The following is a 25,667-nucleotide window of genomic DNA, read 5'->3' on the forward strand; positions in this document are numbered from 1 at the left end:
TGGCTATTTTAGTGATCATCCAATATTCTAAGGAACAGACTGTCCAACTCACAGAACAATATAATTAGCCTAACTACCTGCTGACTGACTTGAGACATAATTAATGAACTAAGAAACTACTTGGCCTGACTTTGTAACAATTCTGTTTGTGTGTGTGTGTGTGTGTGTGTGTGTGTGTGTGTGTACATATGGATATGGATATGTGTGTCTGTGTGTGTGTGTGTATATATACACATACATATACATATACATAGAGTTAATTCCAGGAATGCCAGGCTCATTCAACATTTGAAAAATAAATTCAAATTAATAAGCTAAAAAAAATGAAATGATCATATCAATGCAGAAAAAACATTTGACAAATTTCAATGCCACTTTAAGATTTTAAAAGAACTCTCAGTAAACTAGGAATGAAGGAGAATGTTACCAACTTGATAAAGATCATGTATTGAAAACAAAGAGCTAATATTGTACTTAATCATGAAAGACTGAGTGTCTTCAAATTAAAATTAGGACCAAAGCAAAGATGTGTACTTTCATCATTCTTATTCAACATAGCAGAATTCTAGCCAGCACAATGACTTAGAGAAAAAATGGCACATGGATTGGAAAAGAAAAAAATAAATCTATACCTATTTACAAATGACATAATTGTCTGTGCATGTACAAAATCCCAAGGAATATTTAAAAAGCAAAACATTTCTTAAAATTAATCAATGAATTCAAAGTTGCAGGTTATGAGATCAACACAAATCAATTACATATCTATATGCTATACACAAATACTTATCAAAAACAAAAAAAACTTACGTAAAGTTTAATTCAAAATGAAGTATAGATTTCTATATAAAATGTAAAACCTGGGAATCAAATTAACCAAGAAGGTAAAAGACCTGTTTTCAGAAAATTATAAGTCATTGAAAAAAGAAATTGAAGAACATACAAATAAATGGAAGCATATACCATGTGCATGGGTAGGAAGAATCAACATCGTTAAAATGGCCATACTACCCAAAGCAATCTATAGATTCAATGCAATCTCTATTAAAATACCAATGACATTTTTCAGAGAACTAGAACAAATAATCCTAAAATTTATATGGAGCCATAAAAAAACAAAAACAAATAGCCACAGCTATCTTAAGAAAGAAGAACAAAGTTGGAGGTTTCACACTACCTGATATCAAACTATACTACAAGCCTATAGTAATCAAATCAGCATGGTACTGGCATATAAAGATACATTGATCAATGGAACAGAATAGAGAGCCCAGAAATAAATCTGTGCCTATATGCTCAATATGTGACAAAGTAGGTAAGAATATATAATGGGGTAAAGACAGTCTCTTCAATAAATGGTGTTCAGAAAATTGGACAGATACATGCAAAAAAAAGCTGGACCACCTTCTTACACCATATAGAAGAATAGACTCAAAATGGATTAAGGACTTAAATGTAAGACCCAAAATCATAAAACTTCTAGAAGAAAACATAGGCAGTAAACTCTGATATTACTAACAGGAATTTCTTTTCAGATATATCTCCTCGGGCAAGGGAAACAAAAGAAAAAAGTAAAGAAATGGGACTACATCAAACTAAAAAGTTTTTGTACAGCAAAGGAAACCATCAACAAAACAAAAGAACAATCCCGATTGTTTGGGAGAAGATATTTGCTAATGATACATCTGATAAGGACTTAATATCCAAAATATATAAAGAACTTATACAACTCAATGACAAAAAACAATCCAATTAAAAAATGGGCAGAAGACCTGAACAGATACTTCTCCAGAGAGGAAATACAGATGGTTAATAGACATGAAAAGATGCTCAAGGTCACTAATCATCAGAGAAATGCAAATTAAAATCACAATGAGATATTGCCTCATCTGTCAGAATGGCTATCATCAATAAATCAAAATTCAAGTGTTGGTGAGGATGCAGAAAAAAGGGAACCCTCACACATTGTTGATGGGATTGCAAATTGGTACAGCTGCTATGGAAAACAGTCTGAAGATTTCTCAAAAAATTAAAAATGAATATACTTTTTGACCTAGCAATTGTACTTCTGGGTATTTATCCAAAGAAAACCAAAACAATAATTCATAAAGACCTATGCATCCCAATATTCATGGAAGCAAACTAAATGTCCATCAATGGAAGATTGGATAAAGAAATTATGGTTCATATATGCAAAGGAATATTACTCAGCCATTAAAAAAATGAAATCCTACCATTTGCAATGACATGGATGGACCTAGAGGTTATTATGCTGCGTGAAATAAGTCAGACAAAGATAAATACCATATGATTTTACTTATATGCAGAATCTAAGGAACGAAAAGACCAAACTAATCAAAAACAGACTCACAAATATAGTAGACAATTTGGCGATGGACAGAGGGGAGGGGGAAGTGAGGGGCTGGAAGAATGGGGTGAAAGGTTTAAGAAGTACAAATTAGTAGTTGATAGTTGGTCACGGGGATAGGGAGCACAGCATAGGAAATGTAGTTATCATTTATATGAGGGCTAGGTGGAGGGTCCAGGGAGGGAGGGAGCAATTGGGGGGATCATTTTATGAATTATATATATTTCTAACCAATGTATTAAAACTAATTTAAATAAATTTTTAAAAAATGTAAAACTATAAAACTTTAGAAGAAGCCATGGGAAATATTCTTCCAGAACTAATTATACAAAAAGTTCTTAGTCATCAACATACTCATGATGCATAGAAGAAAAAATTAAATATCAAAAAAAACCATTTACTCTCTAAAAGACAATGGCAAGAGGATGAAAATACAAACTACAGAGAAAATTTTTGAAAACCATATATCTGACAGAGGACTTGTATCCCCACTATATAAAGAATTCTTTAAACAAGAAAACAATCCACTACAAAATGGACTAAAGGCATAAAGAGAAAATTTACCAATGAGAATATGCCAATGTATAATGTATAATTTTTAATTTTCCGTATATTATATTTTGATATCTTAAATGACCCTTTTTGTTGGGGAAAAACTGCCCTTCCCAGGGATAGTCAATTCTTAAAAACTGGCAAATGACTCAGCTGACACCAGGAAGCGGTATTCCTCAGCCTTAATAATCCCAGAGCCGGGTACTAAACAACTTGAGATCACTCCTCTAGTTTAAAGACCACCAGAATGATTCAAATTAGACAATACTAAACAGTTTACTCTGACTAGCTTTACTTTTCCCATGGAAACTCCAACAAAGGCTCTGGCTTTGACTTTCCCCTTGACTTTACCAAATATGGCATTCCTCTCATGGCCCTCTGTGGTACACTGTGCTTCTCATTGTTAGGGGAACTGTAGGTAATATTATTAAACTTTTCTTTCAATGTCATTGACCATTCCATGTCATCACTTTGTCATCTTCATTCATTAAAATCCAGGCACAGAACATACTGGCACATAAACAAATGAAAAGGTGTTCAAAACAGTTTGAAATTATGAAACTGCATGTTAAAACCAAAATGAGGTACCTATTAGAATGGCTAACCTTTAAAATACTTACAATAACAACCACTAGTGGGGGCACAGAATAATTAGGTCTGTTGGTGATGGGAATGAAAAAAGGTATAGCTACTTGGAAAATATTTTTGCAGTTTTTTCCAAAATTAAATATACAGTTACCATACAACAATAATCTCACTCCTAGGCTTTCTCTTAGAAAAATGAAAACATGTTCACACAAAAACTTGTACATTTTGTTCAGGGTTTTTTGTTGTAACAAATTTAATTGTTATAACTAAAAACTGGAAACTCAAAAGTCCTTCAATGCGTTAAGGTATGAACAAACTGTGGTACATCCACATTATGTATTATGGAATACTGTACAGCAATAAAAAATAACTTGATATACACAACAGCTGTGATAAATTTCAAGGGAATTATGTTGAAAGAGGCCAGTCTGGAAGTTACATATTATGATTCTATTTATATGAAATGACAAAACTATAGAGATAGAGACCTGATAGAAGAGTGCTATATCTTGATTGTGCTGGTGGATACATGAATCTAAACGTGATAAACTTGACAAGATAAACAAAATTGGCAAGACTTTAGCTAGACTCACCAAGAAAAAAAAAGAGGACTCAAAATCAGTAGTGTAAAAGATGTTAGAACTGATACCACAGAAATGCAAAAGATCATGAGACTATTATGAACAATTATACACCAACAAATCTAGAAGAAACGGATAAATACCTAGAAACATACAATCTACCAAGACTGAATTATGATAAAATAAAAAAATCTGAAAAGAATGATTAATAGTAAGAAGATTAAATCAGCAATCGAAAACTGTCACAAGACACTAAAGTCCAGGACCAGAAAGCTTCACTGATGAATAGTACCAAACATTCAAAGAATTCATACCAACACTTCTTAAAACTCTTCGAAAAAAAATAGAAGAGGAAAGAACTCTTCCCAACTTATTTTATGAGGTCAGGATTACCCTGATATCAAAACCATACAAGGATACCACAAGAAAAGAAATACAGGCCAATATCCTTGATAAACATATATGCAAAAATCCTCAACAAAATATTAGCAAACCAAATTTAACAATACATTTAAAGGATCATAAACCATGATCAAGTGGGATTTATTCCAGGGATACAAGGATGGCTCAACAATCCTCAAATCAAGCCATGTGATACACCACATTAACAAAATAAGGGATAATATCATGTAATCATCTCAATAGATAAAGAAAAGCATTTGACAAAATTCAACATTCATTTATGATCAAAACTACCAACAAAGAGGGTATAAAAGGACCGTACCTCAACATAATTAAGGCCAAATATGACAAACCAACAGCTAATACCATACACAACGATGAAAAGCTGAAAGCTTTTCTTCTAAGATCAGGAACAAGACAGGGATTCCCATTCTCACCACTTTTATTCAACATAGTATTGGAAGTTTTCACTAGAGCAATTAAGCAAGAAAATTTAATAAAAAGTTACCCATAATTGAAAAGGATGTAAAACTGTCACTACTTACAGATGACATTATATATTTTAAAAAACCCTAAAGACTCCAACAACAACAACAACAAACAGTTAAAAACAAATTTCAACTGAGTAAATTTTACTGAGAATTGTTAAACTGAGAATTGTTAAAAACAAATTTCAACTGAGTAAATTTTAAATATCTTACTGGTTTAATTCAATGATTCATAAATTGAGTGGCATTCCATCTAGCAGATACAAAGCAAGTTTGAGGAGTTGAACAAAATGGAAGACTTTTATAGGCAGAAGGGAGAAGAACAAGGAAGTCATACAAGCAAAAGTTGATTAGTTGTGGCAAAGTCACTTTCCTTTAGGGGCAGCAGGGATCTATCAGACAGATTACTTCACTAGTGCTCACCAGATAATTCCAGACTGACTAGTTTAAGATTTCTTTCCCAGGAGAGTCTGAAAGTGTGATTAACTTAGGTATTAAGTCTCAGGTTGGTTATGTGGAGTTTAGCATAAATGACTCCATTTTTTACCTGTTGTCTCTTTTAACAGAATAAACTCAGTAAAGTTGTAGGATAAAAAGGCAACACACAACAGTCTGCTATGTTTCTATACACTAATAATAAACTGTCAGAGAAATTAAGAAAATCTCACTTTAATTGCATTGAAAAGAATAAAATATCTAGAAATAAATTTAACCAATAAGGTAAAAGATCTATACATTGAAAAATACAAGACATTAATAAAAAATGAAGACACAAATAAGTGGAAAGATATTCTGTGCTCATGGATTGTAATAATCAATATTATTAAAATGTCCATACTACCCAAAGTCATCTACAGATTTCAGTGCAATCCCTATCAACATTCCAATGGCACTGTTCACAGAAATAGAACAAATAATCCGAAATTTGTATGGATCCACAGAAGACCAGAATAGCCAAAGCAGTCTTGAGAAAGAACAAATCTGTAAGCGTCATAGTCCCTGACTTAAAACTATATTACAAAACTATACTAATTTTAAAAGTATAGTATAGAAGTAAAAATAAACATATAGATCAATGAAACTGAGTAGAGATCCCAAAAATAAACCCAAGAATATACAATGAGGAAAGGATAGTCTCTTCAATAATAGTGTTGGGAAAACTGGACAGCCACAAGTAAAAAAAAATGAAATTTGACCACTATCTTACCTCTTAAATAAAAATTAACTCATATGGACTAAAGACTACACATAAGACCTGAAACCATAGAATTCCTGGAAGAAAACACAGGCAGCTCCTTGACAAGGTCTTTATGATAATTTTTTAAATCTGATACCAACAGCAAAATCAACAAAAGGAAAAAAAAAAGTGGGACTACATCAACCTAAAAAGCTTCTGCCCAGCAAAGGAAATCATCAACAAAATGAAAAGGCTACCTACTGAATGGGGAAAAATATTTGCAAATCATTTATCTGATAAGGAGATAATACCCTAAATATATAAATATCTCACACAATAGCAAAGAAAGAAGAAAACTTGATTAAAAATAGGAAAAAAATCTAAAGACATATGTTCAAAGATAATATACAGATGGCCAACAGATACATGAAAAAATGATCAACATCATTAATCATCAGGGAAATGCAAATCAAAAGCACAATGTTATATCACTTCACACCTTTAAAAATGGCTATCAAAAAAAATAATAACTAGTATTAGCAAAGATGTGGACAAAAGAGAACCCTTGAGTACTTTCAGTAGGAATATAAATTGATGCAGCACTATGGAAAACACTATGGAGGTTCCCCACAAAATAAAAATAGAATTACCATATGACCCAGCAATTCCACTTCTGGGGATTTATCCAAAGAACATGAAAACACTAATTCAAAAAGATATCTGCATCCTAATTATTACTGCAGCATTATTTACAATAGCCAAAATATGGAAACAACCTAAGTGTCCATTAATGGAGGAATGGATGAAAAAAATTGTAATATGTATATAATATGTACAAATTATATAATGAAATATTATATATAATGAAATATATATAATGAAATATTATTCACCAATAAAAATAAAAGCTTGCCATTTGTGACAATATGGGTGAACCTAGAGGGTATCATGCTAACTGAAATGTCAGACATAGAAAGACAAAACCATATGATCTTTCTTATATGAGGACCTAAAAATGAATAAATACATACATTCTTACATACATAAATACTAAGCTCATAGTTACAGAGAACAAATTGGTGGTTGCCAGAGGTGGGGGTGGGGATGGGAGAAATAGGTAAAGGGGGTCAAAAGATAAAAATTTAAAAATAAGCACAAAAATTGTTTAGTCTATAGTTAATACTGTATTTTATATTTGAAAGTTGCTAAGAGAGATCTTAAAAATTCTCAGCAAAAGAAAAAATTATAACTATGTACCGTAATGAATGTTAATTAGACTTATTGTGGTGATTTTGCAGTTGTACATCTGAAACAAGTACAGGCATACTTGGGAAATATTGCAGGTTTGGTTCCAAACCTCTGCAATAAAGCAAATATTGCAATAAAGTGTGTCACAAATTTTTAGGTTCCCCAGTGTATATAAAAGTTACATTTACACTAAACCATAGTCTATTAAGTGTACAATATCATTATGTCAAAAAAAATTTTAAATACTTTATTGCTAAAAAATGCTAACCGTTATCCAAACCTTCAGCGAGTTTTAATATTTTTGCTGGTGGAGGGTCCTGCCTTGATGTCAATGGCTACTGACCAATAAAGATGGTGTTTACTGAAGGATGGTGTGTCTCTGGCAATTTCTTAAAATGAGACGATAAACCTGCTGCATTTGTTGACTCTTCCTTCACAAATGATTTGTTTTGCTGTTTGATAATATTTTACTTATGCAAGCACTTCTTTTAAAATTGGGGTCAATATCCTCAAACCTTGCCACTACTTTATCAACCAAATTTATGTCATATTCTAATTATTTTGTTGTCATTTCAACAATCTTTATAGCATCTTCACCTGGAGTAGATTCCACCTCAAGAAATCACTTTCTCTGCTCATCCATAAAAAGCAACTCCTCATCCATTAAAGTTTTATGAGATTGCAGCAATTCAGTAACATATTCAGGCTCCACTTCTAATTCTAGTTCTCCTGCTAGTTCCACCACATCTGCAGTTACTTCCTCCGGTGCCATCTTAAACTCCTCAAAGTCATCCATGAGGGTTGGAATCAACTTCTTCCAAATTCCTGTTAATGCTGATATTTTGACCCATTCCCATGAATCATGAACATTCTTAATGGCATCTAGAATGGTGAATCCTTTCCAGAAGGTTTTCAATTTACTTTGCCCAGACCCATCAGAAGAATCACTATCTATGGCAGCTATAAACTTATGAAAAATATTTCCTAAATAATAAGACATGGAAGTCAAAATTACTCCTTATAATCCATGGGCTGCAGAATGGGTGTTATGTTAGCAGGCATGAAAACCACCTTAATCTCATTGTACATCTCCATCAGAGCTCTCAGGTTACCAAGTGCATCATATTTGAGCAATATTTTGAAAGGAATCTTTTCTGAGCAGTAGGTTTCACATGTTGTAAACAGATGTGCTGTCATCCAAACTGTTGTTCCATTTATAGAGTGCTGGAAGAGTAGATGTAGCATAATTCTTAAGGGCCTTAGGATTTTCAGAATTGTAAATGAGCATTGGCTTCATCTCAATGTCACCAGCTGCATTAGCTCCTAACAAAAGAGTCAGCCTGTCCTTTGAAGCATTTAAGCCAGGCATTTACTTCTCTCTAGCTACGAAAATCCTAGATGGCATCTTCTTTCCGATACAAAGTTGTTTCATTTACATTGAAAATCTGTTGTTTAATATAGCCACCTTCATTAATTATCTTAGATCTTCTGAATATCTTGCTGTAGCTTCTTCATTAGCACTTCTTGCTTCACCTTGCACTTTTATTTTAAAGAGACAAATTTTTTCATTAAACCTCATAAACCAACCTCTGCCAGCTTCAAACTTTTCTTCTTTACCTCTCTCATCCTTCATAGAAGAGTTAAGACCTTGCTCTGGATTAGGCTCTGGCTTAAGGGAATGTTGTGGTTGATTTGATCTCCCATCCAGACCACTAAAACTTTCTCCATAGCAGCAATAAGGCTATTTCAATTTATTAGTTATGTGTTCACTGGAGTAACACTTTTAATTTCCTTCAAGAACTTTTCCTTTGCATTCAAAACTTGGCTATTTGGTGTAAGGGGCCTAGCTTTTGGCTTATCTTGGCTTTTGGCATGCCTTCCTTACTAAGCTTAAGCATTTGTGGCTTTTGGCTTAAAGGGAGAGATGTGCAACTATTCCTTTGACTTAAACATTTAGAAGCCATTGTAGTGTTATTAACTGGTCCAATTCCAATAGTGTTGTGTCTCAGGGATTAGAATAATAAAAAATATTGGAGGAAATGTTGGAGGAAAGAGAAATAGAATGTGTTTTTTGGATAAAGAAAGATATAAAGGATATGTGTGCGGTTTTTTGGTAAAGGGGAAAAAAGTAATTTTATCCTTAAAGTAAAATGACTCTTTTAAAAGAAAAAGAAAAATATGGGACAATAGCTGAAAAGTATATGAAAGTTTCATAATGTTTATGAAAGTTGCAGAAAGTTGTGGAAAAGGAAACTTGAGAAAGAAATTTTATGTGTGGTCAAGCTAAGATTGTAATGGATAACTAAGTCAATTGCATCATTTATATGTGTGCATATATGAACTCTCAATTCTTTAACTATTATCATTTTTAAGTCTTTTTGTCATTTATAAAGTTATTGTTTTACTCGATGCTTTTACAAAAATGTTTCTGCAAAGATGTTTCATGAGATTCATGAAGAAGACTCTAACATTTACACTAAAATACAGGTTTTTATAAACTTTTAGCTACTACCAATAAACTTGGTGGATATTTGCAGAACTATGATAAAGCAGGATTCATAAAACTACTGACGAAAAGATTGAGGTCAACAAGAATCAGTAACATGACTGAAAAAACTGATGAGGATTATATTTGACTTTTTATTTAAAATAGTAAGTTTTTAATTGTTTTCTATATTTAAGAAATTTTGTTTTCTATATATAAGAAAAAAGTTTCTCTAAGACCCACAGCGATTGGGTGAATTACACCTTTGTAAGCAGACCTAAAACACTCCTGATCCCCCCAGAATTTAGAAGTTCTTAGTGAGTCTATGGCCATGCCACACTGAACAAGCCTGATCTTGTCTGATTTCGGAAGCTAAGCAGGGTTGGGCCTGGTTAGTACTTGGATGGGAGACCACCTAGGAAGACTAGGTGATGTAGGCATAAAAAATAAGGGATTGTAAACTGACAAGGTCCTTGCGATCTGGAGGTCAACCAAGGGTTGCCCCACCTAAAAAAAAAAAAGCTTTTAGTGAGTATTCCTAGTTTCATGGCCATGTAATTATTTATGTAAATTCAATAAGAATCTGTTCTCCTTAGAACAAGATAATTGGAAACATTGATTTTATTCCCAAGGCTTTGACTAGAATGTCATGTTTGAGAAAGACAGCTTTCCCAGATATAATCAGACAGGTTTAAGAAGCAAGAATTGACTTATGGAAACCTTCTCGGGAAAAATCAGTCTGGTACTTTTTTTTACAGTGTTCCCAAGAGCCTTACCAGGTCAACCTATGCATTTAGATTTATCTGCTTTGGTATCCAATTAATTAAAGAAGACAAAGAAATTAACCACCAAAATTTACAGGTGTTTATGTATAGTGGAAAAAACACCTTCAAAAAGACTCTTGTACAACCAAGATGAAAAGGACCATATCAAGTACTCTTAACTAATCTGTGTGTGGTCTAGTTTAATGGTGTTGATACTTGGATTCATGTTTCCCATTTAAAGAAAGCTCTTGCACCTAAATGGACTGTTCAACCAACAAGGATTTGAAACTTAAAATTACTAGGAAGTGAACAGATGACATCTATTATGGACCAGTAACCCAAGATCCCAGACCAGGCCTGCATAAACTAGACTATTTTTCCTTTTTTCCTTACTTTAGTTCCTTTCTATCTCAAAATAATATAAGAAGCCAAACACTTACCATAATAGTTATTGTTTCCTATTCTCCCTTAATTTCTGCCTGGAAATATAACTCAACATTGGGCATCATCTTTAAACCTACTTCACAGGTCAAAATATGCAATTGGTTGCACACATAGTCAATGCCCGACAATGGTACCAGATCTGGAAGAATACTTTTTCCTTTGGCAGGTATTAAAATAAATAAATACATGATTACAAATTTATCAAACACCTTAGAGGAAATGCTGGAGCTACCTCCAGAGTAACAGCCAACCAGGAAAAAGCTACAAGTTCCCTTGCATGAGTTAAATTACATAACAGAATTACTCGTGATCATCTAGGTGAACAAGGTAGGGTTTGGTCTGTTGTTAATACCTCTTGTTATACTTGGATAAAACATCTTTGGTGAAATAGAAATGGAACTAGATAAACCACAGGCACGAGCCAAGTGATTAAATACAGTGCCCACTGACACCTCATGGTTCTTTAATATCTTCAGCTGATTGTCCTCAGGTATTGTCTCCTGGTTCAGATCTGTTCTTCAAATTGGGCTTATCATTTTGTCTCTTACACAAATTTTTGCTGTTATAAAAATTTGTTTTGCGTAGCTTGATGTTATAGACACCACTCTTATATTGGTTGCTCAATGTTTTGAGATGATCACTAAGGCCTATGAGACTTCATATGAAAAACCTCAAGAAACTATAGAAGACATTTACCCTTAAAGAAATGATGGTAAAGACTTCCTCTGTTTGATGCTGTTGCTCAAATGTAGCCGAAGGATCCTAAGAAAACATAATACCACTTTGTCTTCTATGTGGGACATGATATACTGGCAGTGAATCTTCCTGGAGATAAAAGCCCAATGCTGCTTTTAATAAATGATCAATGTTGCTTTCTGGTGATTGATAAGTGATGCTTTCAAGGAAAGATCTCAAAAGGAAGAAATATAAAAAGTAATATAAACAGAGCCACTTTAAATTGGAGTCAAAGCTGCCATTTCAGAAAAAGTGCCTTGTACATCTTACTCCTCAAACTTTTGGAATGTTAAAACTGGGCAAAAGAACCTTTTAATTGGGCTTAAAGCAGCATTGCAGCTTAAGAAGAAAGTGGACATAATAAATACCTGGCCGAAAATTTTAAATATTTAGAATTAGCATCATCGTGTTAGCTTATCTGCACTTGTAGAAATTTTTTCTTTCTATTCATGTAATTGTTCCCCTTTCCTTTCTCATAAATACTCCTTGCCTTCATCTCCTAATCAGAACTCTACTGTGTTTCTGCCTGAATCATTGCTTTACAAATAGCTGTTCTTTTCTATCTCAAATAAATGCTTATTGCCTCTCACTTTGGTCTTCTACTTTTAGGTCAATAGTTTATAAATGGATTTTGCAAACAATTCAAAGGATAATCCAAATAATTCATCAATGAACACTATTAGGCCCGCAGGTGTATGTTTTTATTGGAAGAGACACCAGGGGAGAACAGAATCAACTGGGCAATTTTCTCACTATTCATCTCTTCCCTTTAGTTTACATTATCTATGGAAATGTGTGTGTGTTGAAGCAGCAAGCTTCAGTATTTCTGAGCCAAGGAACAGGATGGAATTTTGTACCCTCTCTAATTCATTGACTGATTTAACTCATTTTCACTGATTAAAATTGCTCAGTCTCCTAGGAGCTTTCACAGACTCCCAAATGGAATTCACAGGGACTTCTCAGCACCTATAGTCAGTGTACAGCCCTTAGTTCTTGCCTCTGCTCATGCTTTATGATTAAAGAACTCCTTGTGCTTTGCTTATGTTTTGTCCTGAGAAGCAATGGTGACCACAGACCAGTTTCCCATTTGTGATCAGCCCGCTGTGTTGGGACATACAGCCCAGTGGCACCACATTAAAATACCTTGCCCAGCGAGGCCCTGCCACAGCATGGGTGCCCATGTGGCTTTCCCCCCAACAGGGGTCCCCAGCTGCTTCCTGAGGCACTCCTCTTTTGGGGCAAAATCTCCAAATGATATTTTCAGGCTCCAAAGAGCACCCTGCATCAAGATTCAAACAGACTCCTCAAAACCTCTCCTCAGAATTAACCACTATCCTATAAATAAAGAGGCCATCCAAGGCATCAAGCCCATAATAAAAGATTATAAGACTCAGGGCTTCATTATCTCCTGTACTAGCCCCTGAAACACCCCTATATTAGCTATGAGAAAACCAATGGCTGAAGATGGAATTTTTGTCCAAGATCTCCAGGCAATAAAGACATTGTTATCCCTCAGCACCTCAACCCCACACAACTAGCATCCATTCTTACTGAAAGCACGTTTTTCACTGTAATCAATTGATGCAGTGCTCTTTTCTATATTCCAGTTGATAACCCTGGGCAATGTCGTTTTGCCTTCACTTGGGAAGAACAGCAATACACCTGGGCAGTCGTGCCCCAGGGTTTTAATGAAAGTCCTTCTTACTTTTCACAAACCTTAAAAGCTGATTTGAATGACATCAAGTTTTCCAAAGGCTCTACCTTGTTATAATAAGTAGATGATTTCTTCTTTGCTCCCCTTCTCAAAACCTCTTCACAAGAGAGCATCCATCAGTTAAAACTTAAAGAGACATAAAGTCTGCAGAAAGAAATTGGCAGTTTGCTCAAATTCAGGTTCTGTATTTAGGGCACCTGATTTTGGAACAAGGGCTACATTTAGACCCAGATAAGCTGCTTCCCTGGACTCCAAGCCTGTGGAGTAGGGTGGCAGGGTCGGTGAGGCCTGCTCAGCCTGAAGGATAATGATGCTTTCTTATTTAATAAATTGTCCCCAAACAGGAGGAAAGCATCATGTCTCAAGAACAATAGCAATCACTGCAGCCTGGTTCTGGGGGATTTCTGCAGGGTGGTGTTCAGATCTTCCTGTCGATGGTGATAGAGGGCCCAGCCACATTGCACTATTCATCCCTTGGTCACCACCCCTGCCACCCCTGCCCAACTGCATTCCCATGTGAAACACATCCTCCCAGCAAAACTCACTCCAGAGATGCTTGGTTCCTGAGTATCTGTCAGGGCCACTTCCAGAGCATAATGTCTAACAACAATGCTGCAGGAGAGAAAAAAACATGGCTTCCCCCATCCTGGTCTCCTCAGGCTGAGGGATCAGCTTATCTATTTGTAGTCAGGCCAAGCCAAGACCAAGGCAGGACTGACTAGGTGGCAGCTCCATACTGCAGGGATAAGTGTAGGCCCACCCTTGCCCCATAGCCCGCCCAATGTGGATGCAGGTCACATAAGCCCCACGCAGCACTAGATGCTTGGGATCCCTGCCCATCACTCCTACCCCACAACCACTACCCAAGCTGGGTTCAGCCTAGGCCTGAGACCTTCAGTGGGGCCACAGCCCAAGCTAAGTTACAGAGGGCTAACCCTCTCCTGTGCTAAGGCGCTCAATGCATGCGCTCAGGTGTGCGAGTCCACATCCTCCAGTCCTACCTCCTTCTTAGGGCCAGTAGGGAGTGACAGGGCCATCCCATGGCATGGACAAGGGAGGCTTGCTTACATTTCCTACCTCTAGGAGACACAGATGGAAGGATAGTTACTTAGAGTACTTGTCCCTCTGTCTTCTCTGAGGGCCATAGTGTTGGTGAAGGAGGTTACCCTGGGTTCCTTTTGGTCCCAGATGCTATCTGTGTGAACAGCCGATGAAAACTCTGGGACATCATGACACCTACATAGTGGAGCTCGTGGGGGAAACAGGAAAGATGAAATTCCTAGGTGCCACTGATTAGAAGAATCAATCCAGCCACATCTTCTGAGCCAATGCCGGGATCTTGACTCTCCATTTCCTTTTCAGCTGGTGCTTATCCTAAATCCCAAGAGCACTGCATGTATTTCCTAGGATTATCCATTGCTCTCTTTTGCATTGGAGCATTTTAAAATCCAATAACATATAGAGCACTCGAGGGCCTCATGAATGTGTTTACATAACACTGAGGTCTAATTTTGAGCAGCTCAGCCTCTGGCTAGAGACTGCTGGCCTGTTCCAGCATACATCTGGAAATAAACAATGGAATCTCCATGTTCTCCCATCATTGCATGTTCTAAGACAATTCCTTTAAACCAGTTCTTTAAACCAGAGCTATTGCTACACTGATGGTGTGAAGGGCTGTCCTGTGTAGTGTAGGATGTTTAGCAGCATCACAGGCCTCTCCATGCCAGACTCCAAGAACTGCCATTTTCCTTGGGTTGACCAAATGTTTCCATACATTGCCAAATGCCCCTGGGAGACAACAGTTTGTTTCTGTTGCAAGATCTGCAGACAATGAATGCTCAACTGATTTTTGCCCTCGCTTTTGAATTATTGTATGAAATAAAAATTGTAGATTGATGGATGCCCCCTCCCCACCTTCAGCACTTCAAAATGTCATTTGCTTACGTTCAGGCCTCCACTGTCTCTGATAAGTCAGTTGTCATTTATATGGTTGTCCCCAAATGTGCCTTTTTGGAATTTCTTAAGATTTTCTCTTTATCTTTACTTGTGAGAGTGTACCTAGATGTGGTTTTCTTATTAGTTTGGCTTTGCTATACTTCTCTTGGATGAATAAGGTGATATTTTTCACCAAATTTGGGATATTTTCAGCCATTATTTCTTCAAATATTTGCCTGCCACAGCAGATATTTTGCCACTCCCTCAATTATAGGTTGGATCAGTTGACAGTTTCCAACAGATTTCTGAGTCCTTGTTTAATTTTTTTTAAAACTGTTTAACTCTGACTTTCAGTATAACTACTATACATGTTTATTCCAGCTCACAAACTCTTTCATTTGTGATCTCAAATATATTATTCAAACTCACCCAGTGATTTCTTAACATTACAGATATTCTATTTTTCAGTTCTAGAATTCCCTTTTGGTTCATTTTTTATATTTGACTTCTCTACTGAGACTTCCCCTTCCCTATCTGTTCATTCTTTTTTTTCCTCCTTTAAATATTTAAACATAATAAACCAGCGGCTACAAAATCCATGTCTTATAATTACATCTGGGTCTCTTTAAGCCTTTTCTATTGGCATTTTTTCTCTTGATTTTGGGTCACATTATTCTGCTTCACATGTCAGGTAATTACTGATTTATGCTGGACATTTTACATGATATGTTGTAGAGATTCTAGATGTAATAATTTCCTAGGGCTGCTATAACAAATTACCACAAACTTAGTGGCTTAAAACAGAAATTTAATAACCAAGGTGTCAGCAGGGCCATACTCTCTCTGAAGTCTCTAGGGAAAGATCTTTCCTTTCTTTTCCTAGCTTCTGGCACATCACAATATTCCTCAGCTTGCAGACACATCACTCCAATCTCTGACTGTTTTCACATCATCTTCTCTGTGTCCTGGTGTATCCTTGTCTGTTTCTTGTAAGGATATTCTCAATGGATTTAGGGTCCAATCTAATCTAGTATAATCCCATCTCAATCCTTAATCATACCTATAAAGATCTTATTTCCACTAAAGTCACACCCTGAGGTCCCAGGTGGACATAAACTTCAGGGAGACACTATTTAACTCACAACACTGGGATATGTTGACTTCCATTATAGGATAATGAGTTTTATCTGGCAAGCAATTGAATTATCAATGGATCCCTCTGGATCTGTCAGACTTTTATTATTCTTTTGTAGTACTCTAATATGGTTTTGAACTTAATACTAGAGCATGGTCCTTCCATTAGGGCAGCAATTTGATACACTACATATTGTAGGCTTTGTGGAGAACGAAGCAAAAGGAAGACTATTACATAGGTCCTTAACAAGAAAAGAATAACTTAAGACAAAATTGTTATTCATAAAATTCTAAGTTTAGATCTAATAATAAGTACAAGTTTATGTAATATGGGTCTACTAATGAGAATGGAATTCTACAATCAGTTGAATTGGGATTCAAAGTTACTTCGCCTATTATCAAAATCAGTTGCAAATGTTCACCTGTTAATGCTGCTCTGTAGTGAGATTCTACATACTTCATCTTTAAAAATATCTTTCCACACAGATACATACTGCCAAATACTGAGTGTTGGTATATGACTAATTGAATATATATTGTACTAGGGAAGCACTGACAGAATTGTTTGACTCTTCAGATATTTGCCTCTAAACATGTCATTACATTGCAGAAAAATCACTTCCAATTAAATATTAGATAGCAGCTTCTCAAACTGCAAGATTTAATAAATTTTGAAGTAAGGAAATTTCCTTTATACTTGCATCAAAGTCTAAATAAAATGCTGTTAGAACAGTAGTTTGAGCTTGGAAAATGTGGGAACAAAGATTCTTCTTGTTTTAATTTTCGACCAAACAGGAGTGTATAGAGCTGCCTGGTATTACTTGTGATTCAAACAGTTGTTGAAATGACTTTACCATGGTATAAGTTTCACATATAAGTACTGTTTTGCCTTATAACTCTAAGTTGAATCGAGAAAGATTACCAAATTTCTAACAAAAACTGACTTTCAAAGGCATTCGGAGTTCATTAACAGTGCTGAGGGCAGTTTTTCCTCATTCAGAAAAATTTCAATCTTGGCTATAAACTCAAAAATATCACAATACTATTACCACTACTAAGCCATTGATCAACTGTGTGGTAGGGAAAGTCAAAATATTCAGTTTTTATTTCTAAAAAAAAAATCATGGATCTCATGATAATTAAGACCATGAGAGCAAGTGAAGTTTTACTGTTCACATTATTCATTCAATTACACGTAATAGATTTAAATATTTTTACCAATATTCCTCTTGATGAATAATACAATGAATATCAAGGTTTATAAATTTGTCCAAACATGCCTCTTTCTGCTCTACACATATTTTTACCACCATCAGTTGTAACACATCTTAGCAGATTCTACTTCAGGTTGTACTAAGTGTTTTCACAACTTCTTTTAAAATATTCTCAACTGCAGTTGTTCCACACAGACTGTTCTTAGAGGTTAATTCTTCAGTCACTTCAAATGCAGCACTGACACCCTCAATAAACAGCAACAGAACAGAACTGTTGGCTCATTATCAGTCAAGGAAAACCACTTAAATCATCTGTACTGTTTCTTAGTTGACTGTCAGTGTTGCTCCCTCTGTCCTCAACTCTTAAGTGTCCTCGCCAAAAGATAAGAATCTTAAATGGTTTTTTTCTGGACATACATCTTCAACTGCTGTAATCAAACATAATCTAATTAACTCAGCATTACTAAACAGCTTTCCTTTCTTGTCTAACAAATGAGCCATTTGAGAACTTGGTGTGCTAGCAGCCACATCTTTTTTATTTTGTGAAATCATTCTGTGCTATTGTTCTAATTTTTCTAATTTTTCTGGGAATTGTTTACTTCTGAGGTGAGAGCATTTTGATCAGGCTTAGTATGATAATGCATACATATGTAGTACATTTTTGACACATCTACTATACAGTCACTATTTGCACTTCTAAAAGTGTTGAAAATTCAACAAAATTCACACGTCACTACACTATACTTTAAAAGTCCACTTTTCTTGTTTTGACATAATTGCTAGTAATTTTTAAAATTCTGCAATATGACACTTTGAGTGAAACTCAAAATGCTGTCAAGTTATAATTGCATCACTGGAATTTGTAATGCTATAAGCAGCACTGTGAAGTAATGCAAGTGCCACAATGAAAGTGTCTATGTTGCAACTACTACACTCTGCTGTTGTACTGCAAAAGCAGCCATAGATAATAAGTAAGCAAATGAATATAGCCATATTCCAACAAAAATTTATTTTAAGACAAAATCCTCTAAATGTTTATATCATTTTCACATGTAAAAAATTTCATTTTATTTTTTCAATCATTTAAGAATATAAAAATCATTCTCAACATGTAAGTCATGTATACAGAGGCAATGGGCTAGATTTGACCCACAGACCATAATTTATTGAGCCTTGCTCTAAGATACAGTCCTTACTCCTAAGCCATGATTTGCAATGAATGCTCAAGGTACTCATCAAGTTTTCTCAACAATGGGTGACCAAGAATGCATATACCTCTCAGCACGGCATGTGAATCACCATTTAGCTCTCAACCAGATAGGGGATGATGTCTACTAAACTTCATGGAGCTTTGGCCTGCATATATTCCCCCAACCTTAGCCAAGGATCCAGATTTATTTGTAAACAGATGCCTAGCATCACTACCTGCATCCTTCTCACTCACACACTCATACACTCACACACTCACACACTCACACACATACACACACACAAATACACACAGCAGAGCTTTGATGGTTCTTGTTTAAGCATCCTGAGGCACACTGGTGCTTACCACATACAGGTAAAGTTTCATATATATATTCACATTTTTTTTTCTTTTACAAAACCATTGCACATTTTTAAAAAAGTCCCACTGATAAAGGACTTAAGGAATCTACTCAATGTACACAACTGCTCTCAAATATACTACAAACACGAGATAAAAAATACATCTATACAGAACACTAATATCCATGCACACCTAGAATGCAATTTTATATACAACTCAACTCATTTATTAACTAAAAGATATATACCAGTGCAATATTGTCTTATATTTGATCATTTGCCCAAAATATATTGCTCATATACATTTGGTGTTTGTCTACAACCTGACTGACAGCTCCCAGAACTCTTGGAATTTCCTAAGTGTTCAGAGTAGAAAGAAGTGTCTTTTGTTATATTATTGTGATAACTTTTAGAAAACACTTAAGGATGGGGACTTGTTGCCATGGAGTCAACCACGTGATTAGAGGGCCAGAATTTTCAGTTTTACCCCCAACCTCCAGGGAGGGGAGAGATGCTGGAGGTTGAATCAATGGCCAATGATTTAATCAATCATGACTATGTAACATAGCCTCCATAAAAACCCAAGAGGATGGGGTTGGAGAGTCTCTGAGTTGGCGAACACATGGAGATTGGGAAGAGTGGCACTCCTGGAGAAGGCATGGAAGCTTTGATTCCCTTCCCACATACCTTGCCCTACGTGCTTCTCTCATTGGCTGTTCTTGAATTATTGTACTCTTTTACAATAACCTAGTAATCTAGTAACTAACATGTTTCTCTTAGTTTTGTGAGCTGTTCAAGCAAATTAATTTGAACCCAAGGAAGGGGTTGTGAAAACCTCTGATTTATAGTTAGTCGATCAGAAGGACAGGGGACAACCTGGACTTGTGATTGGCATTGAGTTGGAAGGGGTTGTTGGAACCTCCAATCTCTGGCCAGGGTCACAAACACAGGTAACAGATAGACTTGTATCTGGCATCTGAAGTGGGGGGTGGGGTGTGTGTGAAAATCTTGTAGAATTAAACCTTTAACCTATGAAATCTAATGTTATCTCCAGATAGATAGTGTCAGAATTGAGCTGAATTCCCAGACACTTGCAGGGTGTCTAAGAATTGTTTGTTGGTGTGGGAGAACCCTCACCACAGTGGAATTGGGTCCGGGAACCAAATTTAACCAGTATCTAAGCCACCTCGCAGATCTTTCTCAAAGTGTACTGTTCTTAGCTCCACACAGAATGATGCTATACCAAGATCCATATAAGTTGAGAGTGAAAAAACCTGTACCCTGAAGCTATCATCCTGTGCTAAGGAAGGCCACCCACAAGATAGGAGCTGGTAGACTCCCCTGGGTCTGTCTCTAGAAGACTTCATTCCAGCCTTATCCCTCAAAGGCACTGAGAGGAATCAGAGTATGTACATGAGAACGACTCTAGGTGGCACTCAGGAGCCAACGCAGAACACCAACCTGTCCCTTTACACCCTGACCTCTAAGAGAGTAAATCATATACTGGAGTGGCTGTAAAATGAGACTTGAGGGTAGACCACAATAGTCATGAGCTTTCTGGAGGTCACTTTTGAACTACAATTGAAAATTATTATTAAACATTTTGAAATTTGATGGAAGCCACACATTCTCTTCCTAAAAACATGCACATGTAACAGAAACATATTCATGAGCTTCTTGAGGGTGTCCCCTGAGCAGTGGTTCTTAAAATTTTTGAGTCAATAAAATAGTAACCATTTTGAAAACCTAACAAGAGCCACGAATGCTCATGTTAGCAATATGCAAAGACCATATATTTGAATATATCTCAGACAGCTGATGAACTCCCTGCAACTCATTTGTGAGACTCAGGTTAAGAATGGGCTGGAGGTGGCTCAGAACATTTATTTCCTGACACTTGAAGACTATGTGCTCAAGATGGGAGGACAGGCCCTAGAATGCAGAGGAGCCTAATCTTGAGAAAAAAAAAAAAAAGCAGGCAGCCACTTACCCTGGCAATACTTCCTGGATTCTTTCCTTCTAGGTGGGTTATACATCTGGATTACTTGTCAATCCAGCTATCAAGTCTGAGATGGGTGATGGTAGACTTAGACACTTAGCTAAGCAGGCAAAAGTCATAATAGTAAAATTATTTAGTTTAGTAGTGTGCAGTTAGGCAACCAGCTGAGATTCAGTGCCTTTCTATCAACCAACCAGACAGGCAAGGAAAAGATGAACTGGAGTGAGCACTGAAAGGATGAAAATGCTAGTCACTAAGTTTATCACTGGACACAACAGTGCAAAAACCTTATGTAAAAGTAGGCTAGTTATGTGCCTGTTGTAGCATGAAGAGCACAAAAAAGGTATACAGAAAATCTAATGTCTCCAGAGTCCTCAGATTACCAAACCATTTGTTGAAAGAATACTTTATAGACAAGTAAAAAAGATACATAAGGCAAGGAGCAGAGACAAGCATTAATGTTTAGGGCTCAGGTAACATTCTCTAATGCATGAAGTGGTACTGGGGAGTGTCCTTTGTACATGTGCCAGCAAAGAGGGAAGCTGAAAAGGCCCAGGTACCATATCACTAGGACTGTGTCTTTGGATTTCCCAGGAATGAATCTAAGCCATTTGCTTAAGCTGGTTATACCTGCGGATACCTGACTGAGAGGAAATTAAATGCTATTCTAATCAGAATATTATGCCCCCTTAAATAAATATTTAAGGCATAATAATCTAAATATTTTAACAAAAACTTAAAAATTTCAAAAAAAATATGAATAAAGAACTTGCTCTATGATGCAAACTATTACGAAGGCAGATTAACCATTATCCTGATCAGAACAAGTAAAAGAATGATTTGGTAAAAGGAAAAAAAATATCAGAAACATAAAGACACAGGAGCCAACCTGAATGAACTTCTGCTGGCTTTATCTCAGATGATTTGACCATCAAACCAAATGAAAATACTAGTTTCAAGGATTATAACCTAATGCATGAAAAAAAGTCTGAGTCTATACAAACATAAATTTAAAACTCTGGAGGAAGGAAAACTATTTCATACCATTATAAGCAGAGGAAGAATAATGGAAAAAATAGCATGTTTTTGCAACTACAGTAAAAATTAATTTGGGCAATGATCAGAAATAAATGCTAAAATTAGTAGATGAAAGTTTGAGGATTAAGATGACATATGTACAGCCTGAATGTTTCTCTTCAAGATATTTATTAATATAAGATGATGGTTTTGTGAATAAACATGTAAGATACCACACTAACCCAATTTAATATCACTATTCATGTAGGGACTAATTAACAGTATGTGCACCTGGTATGATGTGCCAAGAAATCCTCAATACTTTTTTTTGTATTGCTACAAAAAGTACATAACCAAAATGTAATCATAAGGAAACATCAAACAATTTCTGTTATTTACATGATTAATAATAAAGAAGAGTTGTGGTTAATAGTCAATGATCACTCAGGATGCTTTCTGGCATTCTCCCATGGGACTTTTCTGATACATACCAACCTGTCACTTTTCACAGAGGTCATATTCATGGTTCGTGATAGCTGAGGGATGTCTAAGATGTCAGTGTCAGGTACACCCAAACCTATAACAGCTCGGCAGAGAAGGTTTTTTCCTTCCTTGCAAAAGTCAGACTCTTGGGAGAAAACTGTTCCATACAGTAGTTCTTGAACCCTGACTCCTTCATGAGGTACTCTTATATCAGTGTAGGGACAAGGAACAGCAGAGAATATATAGTACAAAGATGTCTTGATGGGACTTGTTTTACTACCAACAACCATATTCTACTACCTAGAAGTTGGAGTCACTACTGCATTTGGATGAAAGAGTGGTTGGGAAATTTAGACTGATTGTGGGCCTAAGGACAAAAAGAAACAGTTCTTGGTGAACATGCAGTATATGGGACATTTATTATTTATATATCCATTATATTGTAGGTTGACTTCTGGAAGGATTTCCCAAATCCATTATCTTTGGGAGATTTCTTTCAAATGGTTGATATACTAAGGTCTCTACTGCTCTAGGCATTTTCTGCTATACTAAGAAGGGAGGCTTTTGGCTGAAGTTATCACACATTTATTACATTCTAGATTTTTTGTTCATTGTATGAATTCTCTACTCAATGAGATTCAATCTTTGACAGAAAGCTTTTACATTTTCATTACATTGTCAGTGTTTCTCCACAGAGGAAGTTTGCTGATGGTTGAGTTCATACAGAATACTTCCTATATTCATTATCTTCACAGAGAATCTTCTTTCCCCCAGAGAATTCTCTGATGTCCAATAAGGACTAAACCTCTCCTTAGTGGCTGAAAGACTGTCTATACACATTTCAAGGGTTTCTTTATAGTGTAAGTTCTTGCTATAGACTAAATGTTTGTGTCCTCGCAAAATTCATATGTTGAAACCTAATACCCAATGTGCTGGGATTTGGAGGTGGAGGCCCTTAAGAGGTGATTAGGACATGAGGGCAGAGCCCTTATTAAAGAGGCTCCAAAGAGCTCCCTTGCCCCTTCCTCCATGTGAGGTTACAGAAAGACAATGGCCATCTATGAACTAAGAAGTGGATCCTCACCAGATACCAAATCTGCCAACACCTTGATCTTGGACTTCGGCTCCAGAACTGTGAGAAATAAATGTTTGTTATTTAAGCCAACCATCTATGCTATTTTTGTTATAACAGCTTGAATGGACTAAGACAGTTCTCATATGTTTAGTGAGGAGCTTCCTAAGGAACTTTCATGTTTATCAGCTTAATAAATTTTTGCCCCTTCTCTGAGTTCTACAATCTTTTCTTGGCTCTGACTTGCAGTTGAAGTTTCCCTACATTTATCATCTTTATGGTTTTATCCTTGTGAGTTCTCTTATGTTCTCAAAAGTGTGATTTCTGGTTGAAAGCATTATAAGATCCATAACATTTACAGGGCTGTTCATGTGTATAAGTTCTCTGATGTAAAGCAAGATTTGATGTCTACATGAAAGTCTTTCCTTACTCATGACATTCATGTTTAATTCTCTGTGAGTCTTCTGACATACTCTGAGGTTTGATTTCTGGTGGAACTCTTCCCTACATCCAACATTTATAAAGTTTCTCCCTGGTATGATCAAAGGGATGAAAATATGTCACTTCAAATTATGCCACTTTGGCAAAAGGATTACTTTAAGCTGAAAAAAACTGAAACGCAGTAGACACAGAAAAACCTCTCCACCCTCACCCTATCTGCCAAAAGGTGGGTCATAAATCTCCCTTTATTAAGGTGTCCCCCAAGCCCGCTCCTGTATAAGAAGAGACAACTCTTATCATTGGATATGGCATCAACTAATATCAGCATAAACAAATCTTAATGAAATAACACTTATCTTCCATCAGTTTCTCTGTATGTTAACCTTCTCACAATTAATCACCTGTAGAAGCTCTAAAACCCTTTTCCTTTGTCAGGCAACTTTGCAAATGTACTGCCCTTCTGTTAAAATGGTATATAAGCCTCTAGGTCTGATCACCTTTTTGGAGTTTTCACTTCATTTATGTGACACTCTCCATATGAATATGAAATAAAACTTTTTTTCTTTTCTCTTGTTAATAATGTCTTTCCATTTGCAGGGCCCCAGCCACTGAACCCAACAGAGTACAAGAAAAAGTTATTTTTCCTCCTCATGGCTTTTTACATCTGACAACCTTCTGAAGATTTTCCCACATTACCACCTCTATAGGATTTCTCGCTTTTGAGTTTTCTGATATTTTCATAGGCGAGACTCATTGCTGAAAGTGTAATTCACTGCATTCCCCTGTATGAATTATCTCATAAGTTTAATTTTGAGTTAAATGACAAACAAAAAAGCTTTTCTGCATTAGTTATATTCATAGCATTTCTTCTTTACATGCATCTTTGATGTACTATGAGGACTGACTTCTGAAGGAAAATTTTCCCACATTCGATACATTCATAAGGTTTTTCCCTTGTGTGAATTCTCTGATGTCCTTTGAGGTGTGACATGAAAATGAAAGCTCTTCCCCATTCATTCCATTTATAGGGTCCCTCTCCTGTGTTGAGTTCTCTGATGTTTTCCAAGGCTTGATTTCTGCCTGAAAGTTTTACCACATTCATTACGTTGATAGGGTTTCTCCCTGTATGAATTCTCTGATGTTTTCCAAGGCTTGATTTCTGCCTGAAAGTTTTTCCACATTCATTACATTCATAGGGTTTCTCCCCTGTGTGAGTTCTCTGATGTAATCCAAGATTTGACTTCTGGCTAAAAGTTTTACCACATTCACTACACA

The 25,667-nt window shown here is 36.0% G+C and overlaps 1 protein-coding gene and 1 pseudogene across 1 annotated transcript in view; one reads left to right on the forward strand and one right to left on the reverse strand.

Moving 5' to 3' along the window:
* Positions 1-10,210: 10,210 nt before the first annotated feature.
* LOC120616923 (uncharacterized) lies at positions 10,211-10,329 on the forward strand (annotated as a pseudogene).
* An 11,046-nt stretch (positions 10,330-21,375) lies between these two features.
* The window catches only part of ZNF782 (zinc finger protein 782), a 39,384-nt gene continuing 35,092 nt past the window's right edge, over positions 21,376-25,667 (reverse strand). Inside the window, 3 exon segments of the mRNA XM_039880433.1 lie at positions 21,376-25,440; positions 25,442-25,512; positions 25,515-25,666. Coding sequence (XP_039736367.1) covers positions 25,264-25,440; positions 25,442-25,512; positions 25,515-25,666 — 400 coding nt within the window. The 3' untranslated portion in view covers positions 21,376-25,263.

Source organism: Pteropus medius, unplaced genomic scaffold (assembly GCF_902729225.1).
Source record: "Pteropus medius unplaced genomic scaffold, Ma_sr-lr_union100, whole genome shotgun sequence".
NCBI lineage: Eukaryota > Metazoa > Chordata > Mammalia > Chiroptera > Pteropodidae > Pteropus > Pteropus medius.